This window comes from Pseudophryne corroboree, chromosome 6, assembly GCF_028390025.1.
Source record: "Pseudophryne corroboree isolate aPseCor3 chromosome 6, aPseCor3.hap2, whole genome shotgun sequence".
Lineage (NCBI taxonomy): Eukaryota > Metazoa > Chordata > Amphibia > Anura > Myobatrachidae > Pseudophryne > Pseudophryne corroboree.
This window is the reverse complement of record NC_086449.1, coordinates 100,914,862-100,937,539: the sequence shown is the minus strand read 5'-3', so window position 1 is coordinate 100,937,539 and position 22,678 is coordinate 100,914,862. Positions and strand designations below refer to the sequence as shown.

At 47.9% G+C, this 22,678-nt stretch overlaps 1 protein-coding gene across 4 annotated transcripts in view; it reads right to left on the bottom strand.

Moving 5' to 3' along the window:
- LETM2 (leucine zipper and EF-hand containing transmembrane protein 2) overlaps window positions 1-22,678 on the bottom strand; it is a 276,504-nt gene that overhangs the window by 41,145 nt on the left and 212,681 nt on the right. For all 4 annotated transcript variants that reach the window (XM_063931541.1, XM_063931540.1, XM_063931542.1 and 1 more), the window contains 2 exons: window positions 1,060-1,179; window positions 844-960 (listed from right to left, as the gene is read on the bottom strand). In XM_063931541.1, coding sequence (XP_063787611.1) covers window positions 844-960; window positions 1,060-1,179 — 237 coding nt within the window. The remainder of the gene's footprint in view (window positions 1-843; window positions 961-1,059; window positions 1,180-22,678) is intronic.

Sequence of the window (22,678 nt, the reverse complement as noted above, 5' to 3'; positions counted from 1 at the left end):
ATTCGCATACAGATGGTACTGAAATCCGAAAGAGTTGATTAGTTTACCAAGAGATGTGGTATAGATAGAGAAAAGCAGAGGACCTAAGACTGAGCCTTGCGGTACTCCAGCTAATAGTCATTTACTGATACATAGCGCGGTACACATCCAGATTTTAATATCGGTACATCTGCCCGAGTACATGGGCGGCCGATCGATCCGTTATGCTGGCCTCTGGAAACAGCAACAAATGACATCACAACTGGATGGGCAAATTTAAATGACCGCCCAGTTGTAATGTCCGGACAGACATTTCAAGTAGCTGATTGGTAAATGTGTACAGCTTAGCAAATCAGTCACTTGGCAGAAAGGACGGTCGGTCGGCATGTGTGTACCCAGCTTACGACAGAAGACAAATTGCATATCCTATTTTCCTTTAGATTGTGCACTTATGAGCAGGGACCTCTTCCATCTGTTTTATTATTACCCAGTCTTCTTTTACCACTGTGCTTGTTTCTTATTGTAAAGTACTACACCAGAGGTTCTCAAACGCGGTCCACAAGGCACCCTAATGGTCCAGGTTTTAGGTATATCTATCCTTGGCCACAGGTGACTTGGGCCATGGATATACCTAAAACCTGGACCGTTGGGGTGCCTTGAGTACTGCGTTTGAGAACCTCGGCACTACACAGGGGGCTGGCACTATATACTGTAAATGGTTGTCTGTTATATTGTCTGATATGCAGCAGAGCTTGGGGCAAATCAATGAGGTCTTATTTTCCTTTCCATATCAGAATGTAACCTGAGCCTTATATTGCACGATAGTTGCACAGTAGTTGTGAACAAACCAGGTAGCTCTCTTACCTCCACGGCCTGCTTCACGGCTACTATGGGCTTGGGTTTAACATCAGTCAGATATAGGGCGCGGGAGAGGAGTAAAAGAGACGGAGGGACATTCTCCTTCAGGTGTAAATCCAACCACTGGGGAACAAGATGGAATATGAATGGTATTGTATTGTTAAGTGTGCTGGATCGTGGTACCGTTATCATAAACATAGTCAAGAACAATGAACAATATACCTGCTTGATTTGACCTTTGAGCTGTTCCTCTGTAAGACCCAGTGACCTCATACCTCGAGCCCTACTGGCAGCCTGCAGCTCTGCAACAGTGAGATTGTCCACCCCTTCCTTTGAGATCATCTATGGACCAAGTGAAAGCAAATGGTAAATGGGAATACATTGAGATTTTTGCTAGTCAGTTGAAATCAGGCGGAATTAGTGTATGTAAGTTTCCTGTAACCTCAAAATCAAGAGCAAACTAAAAAAAAAAAAAAAAAAAACCTCTCAAACACTAGGTTACTACTTGAAAGTAGTGTAAAAAAGCTTGCACAAGCCCTTGTGCCTGTTACTATGGCATTCTTTAGATAATTGGGTTAATACCACTGGGCAGAGCAGTTTAAGGTCATTGTTCTGAAATGTCCTACATGTCTGCTATATGAAATGCATAAAACTTTATTTAGAAAGCAAAGGACAACAGCTTTGTCCAATGATATAACAAAAAGAAAACAAACAAACAAACATGTTAACCACTTGCCATTAGTGGTCACATCAGATGCGACCAAGCCAGGCTGTGCTTGCACCAACATGGCTGCATCTGATGCGACCAGTCAAAAATGCCTACTGAATGGCTGCTGAAAGATAATCTTCCAGCAGCCGCCAATCTCAGAGGCACCTTCAGGCATCTTTGTATCCACCTCCAGTGTCTGCTGTGCAGTCGATCACTGTGGCATCACCCCACCTAGCAGCTGCCAACTGGGAAATGTAAAGCCGCGAGTCAAGATGCTCAATTATCGATTATCTGATATGTTGTGAAATCGATGTCCACGGAGAGCAGTTTTTTATATTATTTTTGGTTCCTCGAGTTCTTTTGATAATGGCAATTCAGTGTAGATCAATACAATTGATATGGAACCACCACTTAGGGACAGTTAAATAGTTTAAAGGTTATCAAAAGTTCTAGTTCATGCACAAAATCCCATAAATATATATATTTTTAATGGTATACGATTTTGCAAAAACAAACTTTTTTAATAAAAATTAGGTTGGGTAAGTTAGAAATAGATATTTTTGACCTAATGAAATAATTTTTTAAAAACTGACAATTTGAGCAGTTTTTGGAAAACATTAGCAAGTTTAGAGGTTAAATAAGGGTTTTGTAAAACTATGTACAAAACACAAATTGAAATGGTCTACAGTACAGTGACAGAGTTATGAGTGGTTTAACAGTATCAAGTAGTGCTCCAGAGGCAGGAAGCAGTAATACAGTGGTGTAACAGTATCAAGCAGTGCTCCAGAGTCAGGAAGCAGTTATAAAGTGGTGTAACAGTATTACATGATGCTCTAGAGACAAGACAGGTAGTAGATTATACAGTAATGTGACTATTATGCAGTGCTCTGCAGACAGGAAGCAGTTACAGTGGTGTGAAAGGGTTGTATGGTGCTCTGGAGGCAGTAAGCAGATTATGCAGTGATGTTATTGTACTATGTGGGTCTCTGGTTACAGGAAAAAAACAATATTTATGGTAATAACTTACCGTTGTTAAATCTTTCTGCGAGGTACACTGGGCTCCACAAGGATTAACATCGGGGTGTAGAGTAGGATCTTGATCCGAGGCACCAACAGGCTCAAAGCTTTTGACTGTTCCCAAGATGCACAGCGCCGCCTCCTCTATAACCCCGCCTCCGTGCACAGGAGCTCAGTTTCGTTAACCAACCCAATGCAGTAGCAGGTACCAGAGACGACAATCGCGCGTAGCCAATTACACCACACACTCACCACAGGAGAGGGTGTCAGCAGCTATACCAATACCAACCCAAAAAAGCTAAGTGCGTCAGGATGGGCGCCTTGTCGATCCCAGTGTACCTCGCAGAAAGATTTAACGGTAAGTTCTTACCATAAATCTACGTTTTCTGCTGCGGGGTACACTGGGCTCCACAAGGATTAACATTGGGGATGTCCTAAAGCAGTTCCTTATGGGAGGGGACGCACTGTAGCGGGCCCAAGAAGCAGGCGTCCAAAGGAAGCATCCTGGGAAGCGGCGGTATCGAAGGCAGAACCTTATAAACGTGTTCCCTGAGGACCACATTGCCGCCTTGCATAATTGTTCAAGGGTCGCACCACGGTGGGCCGCCCAAGAAAGTCCAACCAACAGAGTAGAATGGGCTTTGATGGTAGCAGGAACCGGACGACCAGCCTGTACATAAGCATGTGCAAGCACCATTCTAATCCATCTGGCCAAAGTCTGCTTGGAAGCAGGCCAGCCACGTTTGTGAAAACCAAACAATACAAAAAGAGAATCAAATTTCCTAATGGAGGAAGTTCTCTTCACATAGATACGGAGAGCCCGTACCACACATCCAAAGACCGCTCTTTGGAAGACAACTCAGGAGAATTAAAGGCCGGAACCACAATCTCCTGGTTAAGGTGGAAGGAAGACACCACCTTAGGTAAATAACCTGGCCGCGTTCTAAGAACCACCCGTCACGGTGAAAAATCAAATAGGGAGACTTACAGGATAAGGCACCCAAGTCCGAGACCCTTCTAGCTGAAGCAATCGCCAGCAAGAATAGGACCTTAAGGGAAAGCCACTTAAGGTCAGCAGAGACAAGAGGCTCAAACGGAGACTCTTGCAAGGCCTCCCAAAACCACCGACAAGTCCCAAGGGGCCACAGGTGGCACGTAAGGAGGCTGAATCCGCAACACACCCTGAGTGAATGTATGGACATCAGGTAGGGTAGCAATTTTTCTCTGAAACCAAACCGACAAGGCAGAGATGTGAACCTTGAGGGAGGCCAGATGCAGGCCTAAGTCCAGGCCCTGTTGAAGAAAGGCCAATAGTTTAGCCGTACTAAACTTGAAAACGTCATGATTGTGAGACGCACACCAAGTAAAGTAAGCATTCCAGACCCTATGGTAGAATCCGAGCAGAAGCCGGCTTATGGGCCTTCAACATAGTTTGAACGACCGCCTCAGAAAAAATCTTGGCCCTCAGGACGGAAGGTTCAAGAGCCATGCCGTCAAAGCCAGACGGGCCAAATCCTGGTAAACACAAGGGCCCTGAACGAGGAGGTCTGGTTGTTGTGGAAGTAGAAGGGGACGATCCCACGAGAGACCCAGTAGATCAGAGAACCAGTGCCGCCTGGGCCACGCTGGAGCGACCAGAAGCAGGTTTCCTCCTTCTTGAACTTCTGTATTACTTTGGGCAGGAGTGACACCGGAGGGAACACATACGGTAGCCAAAAGTTCCATGGAATTGCCAGAGCGTCCACGAATGCAGCTTGAGGATCCCTTGTCCTTGCTCCGAAGACCGGAACCTTGGGATTGTGTCGAGACGCCATCAGATCCACATCTGGAAGAACCCACGTGTCCAGGAGAAGTTGAAACACCCCCGGATGGAGGCTCCTGACGACTGAGATAGTCTGCTTCCCAGTTCAGAACGCCCGGAATGAACACTGCGGATATGGCCGGCAGATGGCGCTCCGCTCACTGAAGAATCCGTGATACTTCCCTCATTGCCATGCGGCTTCGAGTGCCGCCTCAATGATTTATGTACGCCACTGTGGTGGCGTTGTCAGACTGTACTTGAACAGGTCTGTTCTGTATTAGATGCTGGGCCATTGTCAACGCATTGAACACTGCCCGCAGTTCCAGAATATTGATCGGGAGCAGAGACTCCTCCTTGGTCCACCGACCCTGAAGAGAGTGTTGTTCCAACACCGCGACCCAACCTCTCAGACTGGCATCCGTCGTCAGAAGGACCCAGTTGGATATCCAGAAGGGACGGCCCCTGCTCAATCGTTGGTCCTGAAGCCCCCAGCTCAGTGACAGGTGGACCTCCGGAGACAATGAGATCATGTGAGATCTGATCTGGTGAGGCAGGCCGTTCACTTGGTCAGAATTAACTTCTGTAGAGGGCGAGAGTGGAATTGAGCATACTCCACCATGTCGAAAGCTCACACCATGAGACCCAGCACTTGCATTGCCGAATGTATAGACACTTGCGGACGAGATAGGAAGCATCGAATCCTGTCCTGAAGCTTCAGGACTTTCTCCTGAGACAGGAACAACCGTTGGTTGTGCGTGTCCAATAATGCTCCCAGATGTTACATGCACCGAGCAGGAACCAGGGAGGATTTCTTCCAGTTGATCAGCCACCCGTGGGCTTTCATGCACTGGACCGTCAGATCGAGATGACAGGAGAAGTTCTGGGGAATTTGCCAGGATCAACAAATCGTCCAAGTACGGTAGGATCCTGACCCCTTGACGGCGGAGTGTAGCCGTCATGACCGCCATAACTTTGGTGAAAACTCAGGGAGCCGTTGTCAAACCAAAGGGTAACACCCAAAATTGGTAGTGAAGGTTGCCCACCCTAAAACCCCAGGTACTGCTGATGAGATACCGAAATAGGAATATGTAGGTAGGCATCCTGTATGTCCAGGGAGACCATATATTCCCCAGGCTCCATGGCCAGAATAGAGCGCAGCGTTTCCATACGAAACTTGAAGATCCGCACATGCTTGTTAAAGGACTTCAGATTGAGAATGGGCAGCGAGGACCGGTTCAGTTTTGAGACTAGAAACAGCCGTGAATAGTACCCCTTGCCTCTTTGATCCAGAGGCACCAGTACTACCACTCCTGTGGTCAGGAGGGAATGTACCACCGAGTGCAAAGCGTTTGCTTTTTCTGTCAGGCAAAATCACTGCGGGGGACGATTATTGAAGGGTATGGCGTAACCTCGAGCGACGACTTCCCTCACCCAGGTATCTAAAGTGGTCTTCAACCATTCCTGGGCAAAACCTAGAAGTCGGCCCCCCACCCTGGGATCCCCCAGAGGGAGGCCCACCCCGTCATGCGGCAGGCTGCTCAGTTTTGGAAGCTGGCTGACTGGCGGCCCAGCACGCTTCGGTCTGGACTTGGCAGGTCTGGAAGCACGGGCTTGCTTTGGGTACGCCTGACCTTTTGCTTTTACTGGACGACGAAAGGGCTGAGGGAAAGTACTTTTAGCCTTCTGTGCTGAAGGAGACGTACTAGGTAGGCAAGCTGTTTTAGCCGTAGCCAGATCAGCCACAATCTTTTGAGGTCTTCTCCAAAGAGAATGTCTCCCTTGAAAGGAAGTACCTCGTGGGTTTTCTTGGAATCCATTTCCACCGACCAGGATCTCAACCAAAGGATACGTCTGGCCAAGACGGACGTAGTAGCAGCCTTGACTGCAAGCCCCCCAGCATCAGAGGTCGCCTCCTTAAGGTACAGAGAAGCTGTGGCAATATACGAGACATATTGTCGAGCATGCTCAGATGCGTTGGAAGGCAGTTCCGCCTCAAGCTCCTGAGCTCGCGCCTCAACAGCTTCAGCAGCCCAAGTTGCTGCAATTGTTGGCCTATGCACAGACCCCGTTAGGGTATAAATCGCTTTTAAACAGCCCTCCACACGTCTATCCGGCGGTTCCTTCAGAGAGGTGACGGTACTTACTGGCAGAGCAGAGGAAACAACCATACGCGCCACATGAGAATCTACAGGCGGAGGGGTTTCTCAATTTTTGCATATCTCCGCAGAGAGAGGATAGCGAGCCAACAGTCTCTTATTCGGTGTGAATTTTGTCCCCGGATTTTCCCAGGATTTCTGATGTATGTCAACCAGGTGTTCAGAATGAGGTAAAACTTGGTTAACCACCTTCTTACGTTTAAACCTATCCGGTTTCTTAGAGACAGTCTCAGGCTCAAGATCATCAGACACCTGAAGAATGAGCCGGATTGCCTCAATCAAATCCGGGACATCCACCAATGACTTCCCTTCCCCATCAGAAACATATGTGTCAGTGTCTGTGGGATCAGTATATGCACCGTCCTCGTCGGAGGACATGTCTGGAATAGCAGTGGACTGGGAGGTGGTAATGGCCCGTTTAGAAGACGACTTAGTCTTAGGCGGACGAGAGTGACACTTAAATTTAGTCATAGACCAGATCAAATGCTGTAACAGAGTGGAAAATTGATCCACCCATGGCGGGTTAATAGCAGGGACCATAAACTGCTGCAGTGGCACAGGTGGTCCCACAGGGGGCGTCAATTTAGTTACAAGCATGTTTAACAACATGGAAAATGTAGCCCAAGGTGGGTCCTGCTACCGACCCACTGGGAGGTAAGTAACCCCCTGAACCTGACCTCTCAGCTGCCATATTATCCTCTGTCACGTCTGCAGCCTCACTACCACGCAGTGTGGAAGAAGCCCCAGCGTCGTTGCCATGTGTAGCAGATATAACGATGTGCACAATATTGGGCAAACCGGTACAAAGTGTAGCAGCAATATACCTAGCAAGAACACTCGGTGAAGTGGGCCTATGATAGCACAGACAGGGAGTGCAAGAGATATAACTATATGGCGACTATAAATCACAAGGAAAAATACACTGCAAGTATATCTTGTGATACAATCCTATATTAAACAGAAAGAAACCTAAAACACTTGGCCCCCTCAGGTATAGCAATATAGGAATAGCCCACTGAGTGAAATACCCTGCAATAAGGCAACCATGCAGCAGCTACATGCACACACACATATATAGTCACAAGCGTACCATGCAGAAATTATGCACCATAAAACTGCACTGGACTAGCAATACAAAGTAATACTCAGTATAGCTATATGTGTTAACAATAGATATAACAAAGCACAGTAAACACTGGATGTATATCACAGGGTGTTTGTACCACACAACCCTGAATGTATGCACTCTTTCTTAACTAATACTGTCCCAGTGACAGGTAGAATACTTAAGTGTCCTGTATGAAGCACAGCACTGGCAATCAGGCAGTTCTACAGAGGAAGATTTGCCCCAGCAGTCCTAGAAACAGCTCAGCTCAATCTGTGATGGCTGCTGGTCAGGAGTGGAGGAGAGATATGCAGCTCCAGGGCAGGAACATTTGCAGAAATGGCACCCTGGAGCTGGGGGGAGGGGCATCAGGTCCGACCTGCTCCCATGGCTGGCATCCCCACCGGGCGCTGCGGGCAGTAAAAAGCGGGGTTTATACAGTAAAAAAATAAATAAATAAATAGGCTTTTAATACCTACCGGTAAATCCTTTTCTCTTAGTCCGTAGAGGATGCTACAAGAACCATGGGGTATAGACGGGATCCGCAGGAGACATGGGCACTTTAAGACTTTAAATGGGTGTGAACTGGCTCCTCCCTCTATGCCCCTCCTCCAGACTCCAGTTATAGGAACTGTGCCCAGGGAGACAGACATTTCGAGGAAAAGGATCTAAGGGTGAGATACATACCAGCTCACACCACAAACACGCCGTACAACATGGCATTAGCAAAAAGTCCAGTCAACGGCATGAACAAAATCAGCAACAGGCTGACCATAACCGAAACACCACCTTTGTGTAACACAAGCAATAACTATTAACCAAGTACTGCAGATAGTGTCCGCACAGGGACGGGCGCCCAGCATCCTCTACGGACTAAGAGAAAAGGATTTACCGGTAGGTATTAAAATCCTATTTTCTCATACGTCCTAGAGGATGCTGGGGATGCTTCAAGAACCATGGGGTTTATACCAAAGCTCTAGAATGGGCGGGAGAGTGCGGATGACTCTGCAGCACCGATTGACCAAACAAGAAGTCCTCCTCAGCCAGGGTATCAAACTTGTAAAACTTCACAAAGGTGTTTGAACCCGACCAAGTAGCAGCTCGGCAAAGCTGTAATGTCGAGACCCCTCGGGCAGCCGCCCAGGTTGAGCCCACCTTTCTGGTAGAATGGGCTTTTACAGATTTCGGTAACGGCAATCCTGCCGTAGAATGAGCCTGCTCAATCGTATTACAGATCCAGCGTGCAATAGTCTGCTTGGATGCAAGAGCCCCAATCTTGTTTGGAGCCCACAGGACAAACAGAGCCTCTATTTTCCTAATCTGCGCCGTTCTGGCGACATAGATCTTCAAAGCTCTGACCACATCAAGAGACTTCGAATCCGCCAAGGCATCAGTAGCCACCGGCACCACAATAGGCTGGTTTACGTGAAATGATGAAACCGCTTTTGGCAGAAATTGCTGACGAGTTCTGAACTCCGCTCTATCAGCATGGAAGATTAAATAGGGGCTTTTGTGAGACAAAGCCGCCAACTCAGATACCCGCCTTGCGGATGCCAAGGCCAACAACTTAACTACTTTCCAAGTAAGGAATTTTAGCTCAACCTTACGTAAAGGTTCAAACTAATGAGATTGCAGGAACCGCAATACCACATTAAGATCCCACGGTGCCACAGGGTGCACAAATGGAGGTTGGATGTGCAGCACGCCTTTCACGAAGGTCTGAACTTCTGGAAGGGAGGCCAATTCTTTCTGAAAGAAGATTGACAAAGCCGAAATGTGTACTTTAATAGAGCCCAACTTTAGGCCCGCATCCACACCTGCTTGCAAAAAATGGAGCAAACGCCCCAGCTGAAATTCTTCCGTAGGAGCCTTCTTGGATTCACACCAAGACACATAATTTCCTCCAAATACAGTGGTAATGCTTTGAAGTTACTTCTTTTCTAGCCTGAAGTAGTGTGGGAATGACTTCACTGGGAATACCCTTTCGGGCTAGGATTTGGCGTTCAACCGCCATGCCGTCAAACGCAGCCGCGGTAAGTCTTGATACACGCACGGTACTTGCCGTAACAGGTCCTCCCGTAGAGGAAGAAGCCAGGGATCTTCTATGAGTAATTCTTGAAGATCTGGATACCAGGCCCTCCTTGGCCAATCTGGAACAATGAGTATCGCCTGAACCCTTATTCTTCTTATCATCTTTATCACTTTTGGAATGAGAGGAAGTGGAGGGAACACATATACCGACGGAAACACCCACGGTGTCACTAGGGCGTCCACCGCTACCGCTTGAGGTTCCCTTGACCTGGAACAATATCTCTGAAGTTTCTTGTTGAGGCGAGACGCCATCATGTCTATTTGAGGAATTCCCCAACGACTTGTCACTTCTGCAAAGACCTCTTGATGAAGACCCCACTCTCCTGGATGGAGATAGTGTCTGCTGAGGAAGTCTGCTTCCCAGTTGTCGACTCCTGGAATGAAGACCGCTGACAGAGCGCTTGCATGTCTTTCCGTGCAGCAAAGAACCTTCGTGGCCTCTGCTATTGCCGCTCTGCTCTTTGTTCCGCCCTGGCGGTTTATGTACACCACTGCTGTTATGTTGTCTGACTGAATCAAGACGGGCAGACTGCGAAGAAGATGTTCCGCTTGCAGAATGCCGTTGTAAATGGCCCTTAATTCCAGAATGTTTATGTGCAGACAAGCTTCCTGGCTTGACCATTTTCCCTGAAAATTTCTCCCCTGTGTGACTGCTCCCCAGCCTCGGAGACTTGCATCTGTGGTCACCAGGATCCAATCCTGAATCCCGAACCTGCATCCCTCCAGAAGGTGAGAACTGTGCAGCCACCATAGAAGGGAGATCCTGGTCCTGGAAGATAGGATTATTTTCCAGTGCATGTCCAGGTGAGACCCGGACCACTTGCCCAACAGGTCCCACTGAAACACCCTGGCATGGAACCTGCCATACTGAATGGCCTCGTAGGCCGCTGATTTTGGCAAGTTTAGGAGCCAACCATGTTGTTGCAGAATCGTCAGAGAGAGCGCAACGTTTTTCAGCAATTGCTCCTTGGATCTCGCCTTTATGAGGAGATTGTCCAAGTACGGGATAATTGTGATTCCCTGCTTGCGCAGGAGAACCATCATTTCCGCCATAACCTTGGTGAAAATCCTCGGAGCCATGGACAGACCAAACGGCAACGTCTGAAATTGGTAATGACAATCCTGAACAGCAAACCTCAGGGAAGCCTGATGTGGAGGATATATAGGAATGTGTAAGTAGTCATCCTTTATGTCGACCGACACCATAAAATCCCCTTCCTCCAGACTGGAGATCACTGCACGGAGAGATTCCATCTTGAATTTGAATTTTTTTAGAAAGAAATTGAGGGACTTTAGGTTCAGAATCGGTTTGACTGAGCCATCCGGCTTTGGTACCACGTACAGACTCGAATAAAAACCCTCCCCCTGTTGTGACGGGGGTACCGTGACAATGACTTGATTTTGACACAGCTTTAGTATCGCAGCGCATACCACCTCCCTTTCTGGAAGAGAAGCTAGCAAGGCCGATTTGAAAAATCGGTGAGGGGGCACGTCTTGAAACTCTAATTTGTACCCTAGGGTCACTATTTGTAATATCCAAGGATCCAGGGCCGAGCGAGCCCAGACCTGACTGAAGAGCCCGAGACGTGCCCCCACTGGTGCGGACTCCCGCAGAAGGGCCCCAGCGTCATGCGGTGGATTTGGTAGAAGCCGGAGAGGACTTCTGTTCTTGGGAACTTGCCACAGCCTGTGACCTTTTTCCCTTTCCTCTTGCAGCAAGGAAGGAGGATCCTCGTCCTATTTTGTATTTATTGGGCCGATAGGACTGCATCTGATAGTGGGGCGTTTTCTTTTGTTGCGCAGGAACATAAGGTAAAAATTACGACTTACCCGCGGTAGCCGTAGATACCAGGTCAGTGAGGCCATCATCAAACAAGACACTACCGTTAAACGGTAGAGACTCCATAGCCTGCTTCGAGTCAGCATCAGCATTCCATTGATGAATCCAAAATGCCCTTCTAGCCGAGACAGCCATGGCATTGGCCCTTGATCCCAAAAGGCCAATATCCATTCTTTTAAATATGCTGCAGAGTCCCTGATATGACCCAGACGTCCAGGTTGTCTATCTCAGATGACAAGTTATCTGACCATTTTTTAATAGCGCTACTCACCCATGCCGAAGCAACGGCAGGCCTGAGTAGCGAACCTGTAGTGACATAAATGGATTTTAGTGTATTTTCCTGCTTACGATCCGCAGGATCTTTTTGGGCTGCCGTGTCCGGAGACGAAAGCGCCACCTTCTTAGACAGACGCGATAGAGCTTTGTCCACTGTGGGGGTTGACTCCCACTTTTCCCTGTCCCACTAGGGGAACGGATATGCCACTGGAATTCTTTTGGGAACCTGTACCTTCTTGTCAGGATTTTCCCAAGCCTTTTCAAAAATAGCGTTCAGTTCATGAGAGACAGGAAACATTACCTCAGGTTTCTTTCCTTTAAACATACAGACCCTAGTATCAGGAACAGCAGGGTCCTCCGTGATATGCAGTACGTCTTTTATCGCCACAATCATGTACTGAATGCTCTTAGCTAGTTTAGGATTTAATCTGGCATCACTATAGTCGACACTGGAATCAGAGTCCGTGTTGGTATCTGTATCTGCTATCTGGGTAAATGCACGTTTCTGTGACCCCGAAGGGGTCTGAGCTTGTGACAATGCATCTTCCATGGATTCCCTCCATGTCTGGTTCTTAGACTCAGATTTATCTAATCTCTTAGTCAACCGAGCCAAATTTGCATTCAAAACACTCAACATATTTACCCACTCAGCAGTCGGCGGTGCCAACAGGGTCACTCCCACCTCCTATTCTGTCCCCACTCCGGCTTCCTCCTGGGAAGAGCACTCAGCCTCAGACATGTTGACACACACGTACCGACACCTACAATCACACTGGGCTATAGGGGACAGACCCACAGCAAAGCCTGTTAGAAAGAAGGGAGTCTGCCAGCTCACAACCCAGCGCCCAACCCGGTACTGAGACTTTACATACAATGCCTCAGACCTGCTAGCGCTTTTATAATAAAGATAATAGCACCAAATTTACTGTGCCCCCCCCCCCCCATTTTGCACCCTGTTACTTGTACAGCAGTGTGGAGGTCAGGGCCAGCGTCTCTGCAGTTTCTGTGAAGAGAAAATGGCGCTGGTCAGAGCTGTGGGGACTAAGCCATGGCCCCTCACCGGCGCGCTTCAATCCCGCTCATTTTAACATTTTTATACTGATGGGGGTCTAAATTGAGTGCCTAGGCACTTTTTATATAACTTCTGCCAGTCCTTTCAGGTCCTCATGCTGTCCAGGGCACCCCCCCTGCGCCCTGCACCCTGTCAGTGCCGCTGTGTGTTTGGGAGCATGGTGTGCAGCGCGACGGCTGCGCAGTACCTCAGGACCTGAAGTCTTCTGCCGTCACTGAAGTCTTCGTTTCTTCTTTTACTCACCCGGCTTCTTTCTTCTGGCTCTGCAAGGGGGGGTGACGGCGCGGCTCCGGGAACGAGCAGCTAGGCGTACCAAGTGATCGAACCCTCTGGAGCTAATGGTGTCCAGTAGCCTAAGAAGCAGAGCCTTTGAACTCACAGAAGTAGGTCTGCTTCTCTCCCCTCAGTCCCTCGAAGCACGGAGCCTGTTGCCAGCAGTGCTCCCTGAACATAAAAAACCTAACAAGTCTTTTTTCAGAGAAACTCAGTAGAGCTCCCCTGTTTGTGATCAGTCTCCCTAGGCGCAGAATCTAACTGGAGTCTGGAGGAGGGGCATAGAGGGAGGAGCGAGTTCACACCCATTTAAATTCTTAAAGTGCTCATGTCTCCTGCGGTTCCCGTCTATACCCCATGGTTCTTGAAGCATCCCCAGCATCCTCTAGGACGCATGAGAAAAACAGACCTGAGCCCCTTAATTGTCTAAGGTAGCTAGTGGAGCAGCTGCCCAGTAATCAGTGTCCACGCCAGCGCGCGCACGCGGCCCGCCTCCTACGGCCGCGCTGGATCGCGGTAAAGTGCGGGCACAGAAGCCCCTTACACCTCCACCATACCTGTGGCCCCACAATCCGGGAGGACGGCGGCGTGTGTGTGACTGACTTTAAGAAGGAACTGGAGCCTCCGTTGCAGTGACCTGGCAACCAGGGCGCAGGAGTATACAGCGCCGCTGGGGGGTGACGGAGCTGCAGGCAGAAATAGACGTTATAGTAAGAACTTACCGTTGATAACGTGATTTCTCTTATGTCCACAGGTATCCACAGGATAACATTGGGATATGGTTGAGCGACAGCGGAAATGGCACCAACACGGTCACGAGCTTTCTTGCCTCCCAGGATGCATCGGGGCCTCACCATATAGTCCCGCCCACTGACTCAGTCAGATCAGTTCTTTCCACAGCGATTTAGGCAGGAGCATCAGGTAGAAACCTATTTAGGCGATAAGAACACACATGCACACCCTTCCATACAAGAGGGAAGAGGTTTAGTGATTGTCTAGATCCTCAAATCAGGTGCATCAGGGTGGGATCCCTGTGGATACCTGTGGACATAAGAGAAATCACGTTATCAACGATAAGTTCTTACCATAACGTCTATTTCTCTGGCTGGGTCCACAGGATTATCCACAGGATAACACTGGGATTCCCAAAGCCAATTTTAGTGGTGGGGACGCTCCTGATTACACAGGAGGACCTTTCGCCCGAAGTCTGCGTCATGAGAGGCAAAAGTATCCAAGGCATAATGTCTGATGTATGTGTTTATGGAAGACCATGTGGCTGCCTTACATATCTGTTCTGCTGAAGCACCCTGTTGTGCTGCCCATGAAGAACCTACCTTACGTGTAGAGTGTGCAGAGACATTAGCCGGAGTAGGGAGATCTGCATGAGAAAAAGCTTCTGATATTACCATTCGGAGCCATCTCGCCAGTGTCTGTTTACTAGCAGGCCATCCTCTTCTATGGAATCCATAGAGGATAAAGAGAGAATCTGTTTTTCTGATGGCACTAGTACGATCTATGTAGACTACGTCCAGCGACGCTTCTCCCGCAGATAGTCCCGGTACCTGAAAAGCTGGGACTACAATCTCTTCATTCAGGTGAAACTTTGAAACCACCTTTGGAAGATAACCAGATCTCGTTCTGAAAAGTGCTCTGTCTGGAAAAAAACTTAGAAAAGGAGACTTACACGATAACGCTCCTAAATCTGATACTCTTCTGGCTGACGCCATTGCCAGTAGAAATAGCACTTTAACCGTTAACCATTTAAGATCTGCTCTCTTAAGTGGTTCAAACGGAGGACCCTGGTGGGATTTAAGAATTAAATTCAAATCCCAAGGAGCTGCAGGAGGAACAAATGGAGGTTGAATATGTACAACTCCCTGAAAAAAAGTACGTACATCCTGTAAATCAGCAATCTTTCGCTGAAACCATACAGTCAATGCTGATACTTGAACTCTCAAGGAAGCTACTTTCAGCCCTTTATCCAATCCTGCTTGAAGGAAATCCAAAATCCTGGATACTTTAAAAGATCTTGGATTCAATTTTTTCACTAATGAATATAGGTTTGCCATATTATATGATACAAACGAGCTGAAGAAGGCTTTCTTGCTCTAAGCATAGTTTGGATTACTTGTTTTGAAAATCCTCTAGCTTCTAAGATAGAGGTTTCAACAGCCACGCCGTCAAAGACAGGCGATCCAGATGACTGTGGCAACAAGGACCCTGCATTAGCAAATCTGGAAGTTGAGGGAGCAGTATCGGTGCTTCCACGGACATTCTTAGCAGATCTGTGTACCAATGCCTTCTTGGCCAAGCTGGAGCTATTAGAATTATTGCTCCCTTTGCTTGCTTTATTTTTCTCACTACTCTGGGTAACAGAGATATTGGAGGGAACAGATACGCCAGATGAAATTTCCATTCTACTGACAGCGCGTCTACAAGGACCGCTCCAGGATCCTTTGTTCTCGATCCGTACCTCGGAACTTTGTTGTTTAGACGAGACGCCATGAGGTCTCTCTCTGGTAGACCCCATCTGTTCACTAGTGTCTGAAACACTTCCGGGTGTAATGCCCATTCGGTTTCCTGAATGGTGTGTCGACTGAGAAAATCCGCTTCCCAGTTCAGTACACCTGGGACAAACACTGCTGACAATGCTGGGAGATGGAGCTCTGCCCATCTTAGAATGGGAGTTACTTCCTCCATCAATCTTTTGCTGTGAGTTCCTCCTTGATGATTGAGGTACGCTACTGCTGTCGCATTGTCTGAGCGAATCTGGACCGGTCTTCCTTGCAGACTGTCCTTTGCCTGAACTAGAGCCAAGTAAATGGCCCTTATTTCCAACAGATTTATCGGCAGGCGACTTTCCCTTGCGGTCCATTTTCCCTGGAACCACCGGCTTCCGAGTACCGCACCCCAGCCTTGCAGGCTGGCATCTGTTGTCAGGACTTGCCATTCTTTTATCCAAAAGGCTCTCCCCTTGTTTAAATGGTCTGTCTGTAACCACCACGCTAGAGACCTTTTTACGTTTTCTGGAAACTTTATCATCTGCTTTTTTATCGTCTGATGATTTCCGTTCCATTTGGTCAGTATAAGGTGCTGCAATGGTCTGGAGTGGAATTGCGCATATTCCACCATGTCGAAGGTTGATACCATCAGACCCAACAGTCGCATTGCTGCATGGACTGACATTGTCTGGGCTTGCAACGCTTCCTGAGCCATGACCTGCACCTTGACTATCTTTTTCTCTGGTAAGATAACTTTCTGTAGGTCTGAATCCAATATGCAGTGACGGATTCAGAGACAACTTTTCCCAATTTATGAGCCACCCGTGTCTCTGTAGACAAACTATTGTCTGTTGAAGATGGCTCAACAGTAAATCTTGCGAATGTGCTAAGATTAACAGTTTGTCGAGGTAAGGGAATATTCTTATCCCGTTTGCACAGACAAGCTGCCATAACCACCATAATCTTGGTAAACACCCTGGGTGCTGTTCCTAGCCGGAAGGGCAAAGCTTGGAACTGAAAATGTTCCTGGAGGATGGCAAACCTGAGGTAACACTGATGAGACATTGCTATACGCACATGTAGGTAAGCATCCCGTACATCCAGAGATACCATGTAATCTCCTGGTTCCATGGCCAACATTATGGAGCGTAACGTCTCCATGTGGAACTTCGGGATCCAAATGTATTTGTTTAACATTTTTAGATTGAGAATTGGTCGATATGACCCATTTGGCTTCTGAATCAGAAATAGATTGGAGTAAAACCCCTGTCCCCTTTGTGATGGAGGTACTGGGACAATCACACCTGACTGCAGTCATTTTTGAACTACTTCTTGCAGGGCATTGGCCTTCGACTCTATACGAGACGGGCTGGTGCAAAAAAATCTTTGAGGAGGCTGCCTCCTGAATGGGAACCCATACCCCTGAGATACCACCTTCTGCACCCAAGCATCTGTTGTTGACTGCTGCCATATGTGTGCAAAATGAAGGAGTCGGCCCCCAACCCTGGAATCCTCCAGACGGAGGCCCGTCTTTTCAGGCTGATGGTTTCTGTTCAGGCTTGGAAGCTGGCTTTTTGCTAGCCCACTGCTTCCTACCCCTGGTTTTGAACTGGGGTTGCTTAGACTCCTCTTTAGCTTTCGCTTTGCTTTGCCAACAAAATGAATGAAACTTTGAACCCTTGGACTTAGGGTTATAAGTAGCTGAAATCTGACCTTCTTTGATTCAGCCTCTGATTCTAGGATATCAGATAATGGTTTCCAAAACAATATATCACCAATGAAAGGCAATGCTTCCAATTCTTTCTTGGATTCCGCTTCTGCTTTCCAGGTACGTAGACAAACTGCTCTGCGAGCGGCTACTGTCAAGGCTGAAGCTTTAGAAGCAACTGTATCCATATCAATTGCTGCTTCTTCCAAGTATTGGGCAGAATGCCTTAAACGGCTTAAATGATACTCTTGCTCGGTAGTAGGAGAATTGATGTCATTCTCTAGTTCCTCTATCCATTCGCCCATTGCCTTTGCTACCCAGGTCGAAGCCATAGCAGGTCTTACCACTGCTCCTACTAGAGAAAATACATTTTTCAAAAAAACTATCTACCCTTCTGTCTGTGACATCATTTAGCGAGGTAGATGACAGTGGTAAAGCAGATTTATACACAAGTCGCAGAACATGTGCATCTACTTTTGGAGGAACTTCTCTTTTCGAACAATCCGCAGCTGGAAATGGATAATAAGAATTCCATCTTTTCGGAATCTTATATTTCTTACAGGGCGTTGCCCAAGACTCATCCATCATTTCCGTCAGCTCATCTGACGCTGGGAATTCAGTTTTAACTGACTTTGTACATTTAAACACAGGTGCTTTAGATTTTAACACCGTCTTAGCTGGCTCTTCCAAAGAGAGAACAGCCTTCACAGCATTAATAAGTTCAGCTACATCCTCTGAACTAAAACTCTGCGACTGATCATCATACGGAGTATTTGAATATACTGTATCATTATCTGTTGTATCATCTTGTGTAGTCTGCCACATAGACGCATCTGTCTTAGTCTTACCTGTCCCTTGGTTGCTTGTAGAGGCTACTGGAAACAAGCCGTAGGAAGGGAGCTGCATGTATGGGTTAATAGTGTAACCTAACCCTTGAGGTGGTGCTACCGGAGCTAACCTGTCCGCTATTGAAGATAGAGTCTTTGCGAACATATTCCATGGTGGCTCTGTTGGTGGTTGAACAACTCCTGTTTTTTACTTTGCTGAAAAGCAAAACCGTTCGCACACAAGCCCTCATAAGTGACTAATTGGTCCATACCAATTAACCCTGTCTTACAAGATAAGCATGTTAGGGATGCTTGATAAATTCTCTGCGTCACTTTTGCCGCTCACAGACATGGTAATAATCTGTTAATGACTACACAATTTGTGACTGAAAATCACCTATATATGAGTATATAGAAGCGAGATCAATCTGACCACAGTGCACCTGAATTGAGGGTCAGAACAGGACTGACATTACACAGAAAAGTCAGCACACATACTAGCAGTCAGTCACATGTTAAAGCATTAGACATTGTCATATGAGACTACAACCCCCATTACAACTTATAAATAAGTAGGAAAATTGTACTTCTGTTTTTAACTGGTTCTTTTTCAACATAACATGCACAAAACACAGTAATATACAGATCTCATATGCAATATGTACTAAAAATTAACAATTCATACTAACAAGTAGAGAGAATTTTTAGTACTGTATACCCTTCCTCTGTAGAGCGGGATACAGGGAGACTCACCACACTTCCATATCCAAGCAAATGCACTCGTAAGATGCTGAGTGGATTCAGACGCTACTGATCTACACTACCGCTCCTGTATAACTGATAACGGACACAGTCGCTCACTGCGGACACGGACGCTCAGCGACTTCCACGTGTATGCAGACGCCAAGGCCTGCGACTCGGTCTAGGCGGGATCTCTAGTGTACACAACCGCAGCGTCTAAGCTGCGACTGAGTACCCTCGTGGTAGCGTCTGAGACGGAAGTGAGGTCATTCAGTTCATGGACGGGAGACGCGCGGAAACTGGTCGTGAACTCGGAGGGGCGGCCAGGAGAGCGTCTGAATCCCCCTGTTGACTTAAACTCTAAGTATCGCGGCCTCTACCGAGTCCTGGCGCCTATGATCCCTGGAGCGTAGCGCTGTCGCACCTGAGATGTTCGACGCATCAACACACTGTTTGTAGTCTCCACCAAGACAGTGTAGCTGTGTCCGGATCCCCCCTAGTAAAGGGAAATCCATAGACTCACCTTCCCCCCATGCTCCGGCCACAGCCTGGTTACGTCTGCTGGACCTGCTAGAACATCCGACACAGACGCCCATCGAGACAGCACTGTACCGCGAAGGTAAGCGTTGTTGCGACCCGGTGGGGAGTTGTTGGAGCGACTCTTTCTAGTATGCGTATAAGACGCTGTTAAGAAAAGTCGCTCGAAAAAAATATAGCGAGTCTATAAAAAATAAAATAATAAAAACCTTTAGGCTGCCTTATCTACAGCAGCCCTGTGACCATGCGGCATCCTGCCGCACCAAGCAAAAAAATGATCTGACTGAGTCAGTGGGCGGGACTATATGGCGAGGCCCCGGTGCATCCTGAGAGGCCAGAAAGATCGTGACCGTGTTGGTGACATTTCCGCTGTCGCTCAACCATATCCCAATGTTATCCTGTGGATAATCCTGTGGACCCAGCCAGAGAAAAAAAGTCTATGAGACTTTGTCTGCTGCAGCCCTTGTAGTCTTCAGAAGAATCTTCATTCTTTTCTTAGTAAAAAAGCTATCAATAGGCTGCCTGAGGCAGCCCTCCTGTTAAGTGCCTGAATACTGCATGGCACCAACTTACAAACTGAGCTCCTGTGCACGGAGGCGGGGTTATAGAGGAGGCGGCGCTGTGTATTCTTGGGAAGTGTCAAAAGCTTTGAGCCTGTTGGTGCCTCGGATCAAGATACTACTCTACACCCGGATGTTAATCCTTGTGGAGCCCAGTGTACCCCGGAGCAGAAATAGGATTTTAAATACCTACCGGTAAATCCTTTTCTCGTAGTCCATAAGGGATATTGGGGACACATTAGTACGATGGGTATAGATGGGGTCCAAAGGAGCCAGTGCACTTTAAATTTCTTCCACTGGGTGTGATGGCTCCTCCCCTCTATGCCCCCTCCCACAGGCAGTTATAGGTAAAACAGTGCCGAAGAAGAAATAACATACTTGAGAGAAGGAACATAACAACGAGAAGTGTGGTGACATTTATACACCACCACACCATAACATTACTGGGCCAGCAACAGCTGGCAACATAAACAGCAACAGCTGAACAGGTAACACATAACAGAGAACCTGCAGAAAGTCACCGCACAGAGGCAGGCGCCCAATATCCCTTATGGACTACGAGAACAGGATTTACCGGTAGGTATTTAAAATCCTATTTTCTTTAGCATCCATAAGGGATACTGGGGACACATTAGCACAATGGGGATGTCCCAAAGCTTCCAGAACGGGCAGGAACGTGCGGAGACATCTGCAGTACCGCCTGCCCAAACTGGGTATCCTCCTTGGCCAGGGTATCAAACTTGAAGAACTTCACAAAAGGTGTTCTTCCCTGACCAGGTAGCCACTCGGCAGAGATTCCACGGGCAGCCGCCCAAGTAGACCCCACTGATCTTATAGAGTGGGCCTTCAGAGACTGTGAAACAGGTAAGGCTGCCAACACATAGGCTTGCTGAATAGTGAGCCAAAGCCAACGAGCAATGGACTGCTTTGAAGCAGGGCAACCCCTTTTTCTGTGCATCACATAGCACAAACAAGGAATCAGTCTTTCTGATCCGAGCCATCCTCTTGACATAGATCTTCAAGGCTTGCACAGCATCCAATGCCTCCGGAGGGGCAGAAGCGCCAGAACTTGACCGGATCACAATAGGTTGATTCAAGTGGAGCGCAGATGACCTTCGTCAGGAACTGCTGCCTAGTCCTGAGCTCCGCTCTGTCCTTGTAAAGACCAAGTAGGGACTTTTATATGATAAGGACACCAATTCTGAGACATGTCTAGCAGAAGCCAGGGCCAGTAACATCACCGTCTTCCACATGAGTTACTTGTCTTCTACCGTCATCATTGGTTCAAACTAGGAGGACTGCAGAAATCGTAAAACCACATTCAAATCCCAAGGTGCCGTAGGCGGCACAAACGGAGATTGGAAATGAAGCACCCCTTGCAAGAAGGTCTGAACTTCAGGCAGTATAGCCAACTTCTTTTGGAAGAAGATTGAAAGAGCTGAAATCTGAACCTTAATGGATCCCAGACGTAAGCCTTGTTCCACTTCAGTCTGCAGGAAACAAAGAAAGTGAAATTCAGCAGATGGATATGTGCGTTCCTTGCACCAGGAGACATATCTCCGCCAGATATTATGATAGTGTTTTGACGTCACAGGTTTCCTGGCCTGCACCATAGTGGCACAACCTTTTTGTAAAGTCCCTTGTGAACTAGGATGTTCCGCTCAACTTTCATGCCGTCAAACGAAGCTGCCGTAAGTCCGGGTAGACAAACGGTCCTTGTTGAAGATCTCTTCTGAGTGGTAGAGGCCAAGGGCCTTCGACGGACATGTCCAGAAGATCCGCGTACCACGCTCTCCGGGGCAAGCAGAATTGCTTGTACTCCTTGATGCCGGATCCTCTTGAGCACCTTTGGGATCAACGGAATCGGAGGAAATATGTAGACCAGCTGGTAAGGCCAATGCCTGAGGGTCTCTGGTTCGCGAGCAATAGCAGCAAAGTATCTTGTTGAGGCGAGACGCCATCATGTCGATCTGGGGGCAACCTGTTGAAACACCTGAGGCTGTAGGCCCCACTCCCCTGGGTGGAGATCGTGGCAACTCAGGAAGTCCGCTTCCCAGTTATCTACTCCAGAAATGAAGATTGCGGACAGTGCTATTGCATTTCTTTCGGCCCAGAGGAGTATTCTTGATACTTCTCGCATGCAGGCCCTGCTTTTTGTCCCTCTTTGTCGATTGATGTACACCACGGCCGTGGCGTTGTCCGACTGGACCTAGATTGCCTGATCCCGGAGCAGAAGGGAGGCCTGAATAAGAGAATTGTAGATAGCCTGAAGTTCCAGGATGTTGATTGGAAGTAGGGACTCTTGGGCAGACCACCTGCCCTGGAACTGCACCCCTTGGGTGACAGCCCCCCACCCCCTCAGACTCACATCCGTCGTGAGGAGGATCTAATCCTGAATCCCGAAGCGTCGACCTTCCTGGAGATAGGAAGACTGCAGCCACCACAGGAGTGAAATCCTGGCCTGGGGTGACAGTTGAATCATCCGGTACATCTGAAGATGGGAACCAGACCACTTGTTCAGGATGTCCAATTAAAAGGGTCTGACATGGAACCTTCCATACTGAATGGCCTTGTACGAGGCTACCATCTTTCCCAACAATCTTATGCAAATATGAATGAGACCATGC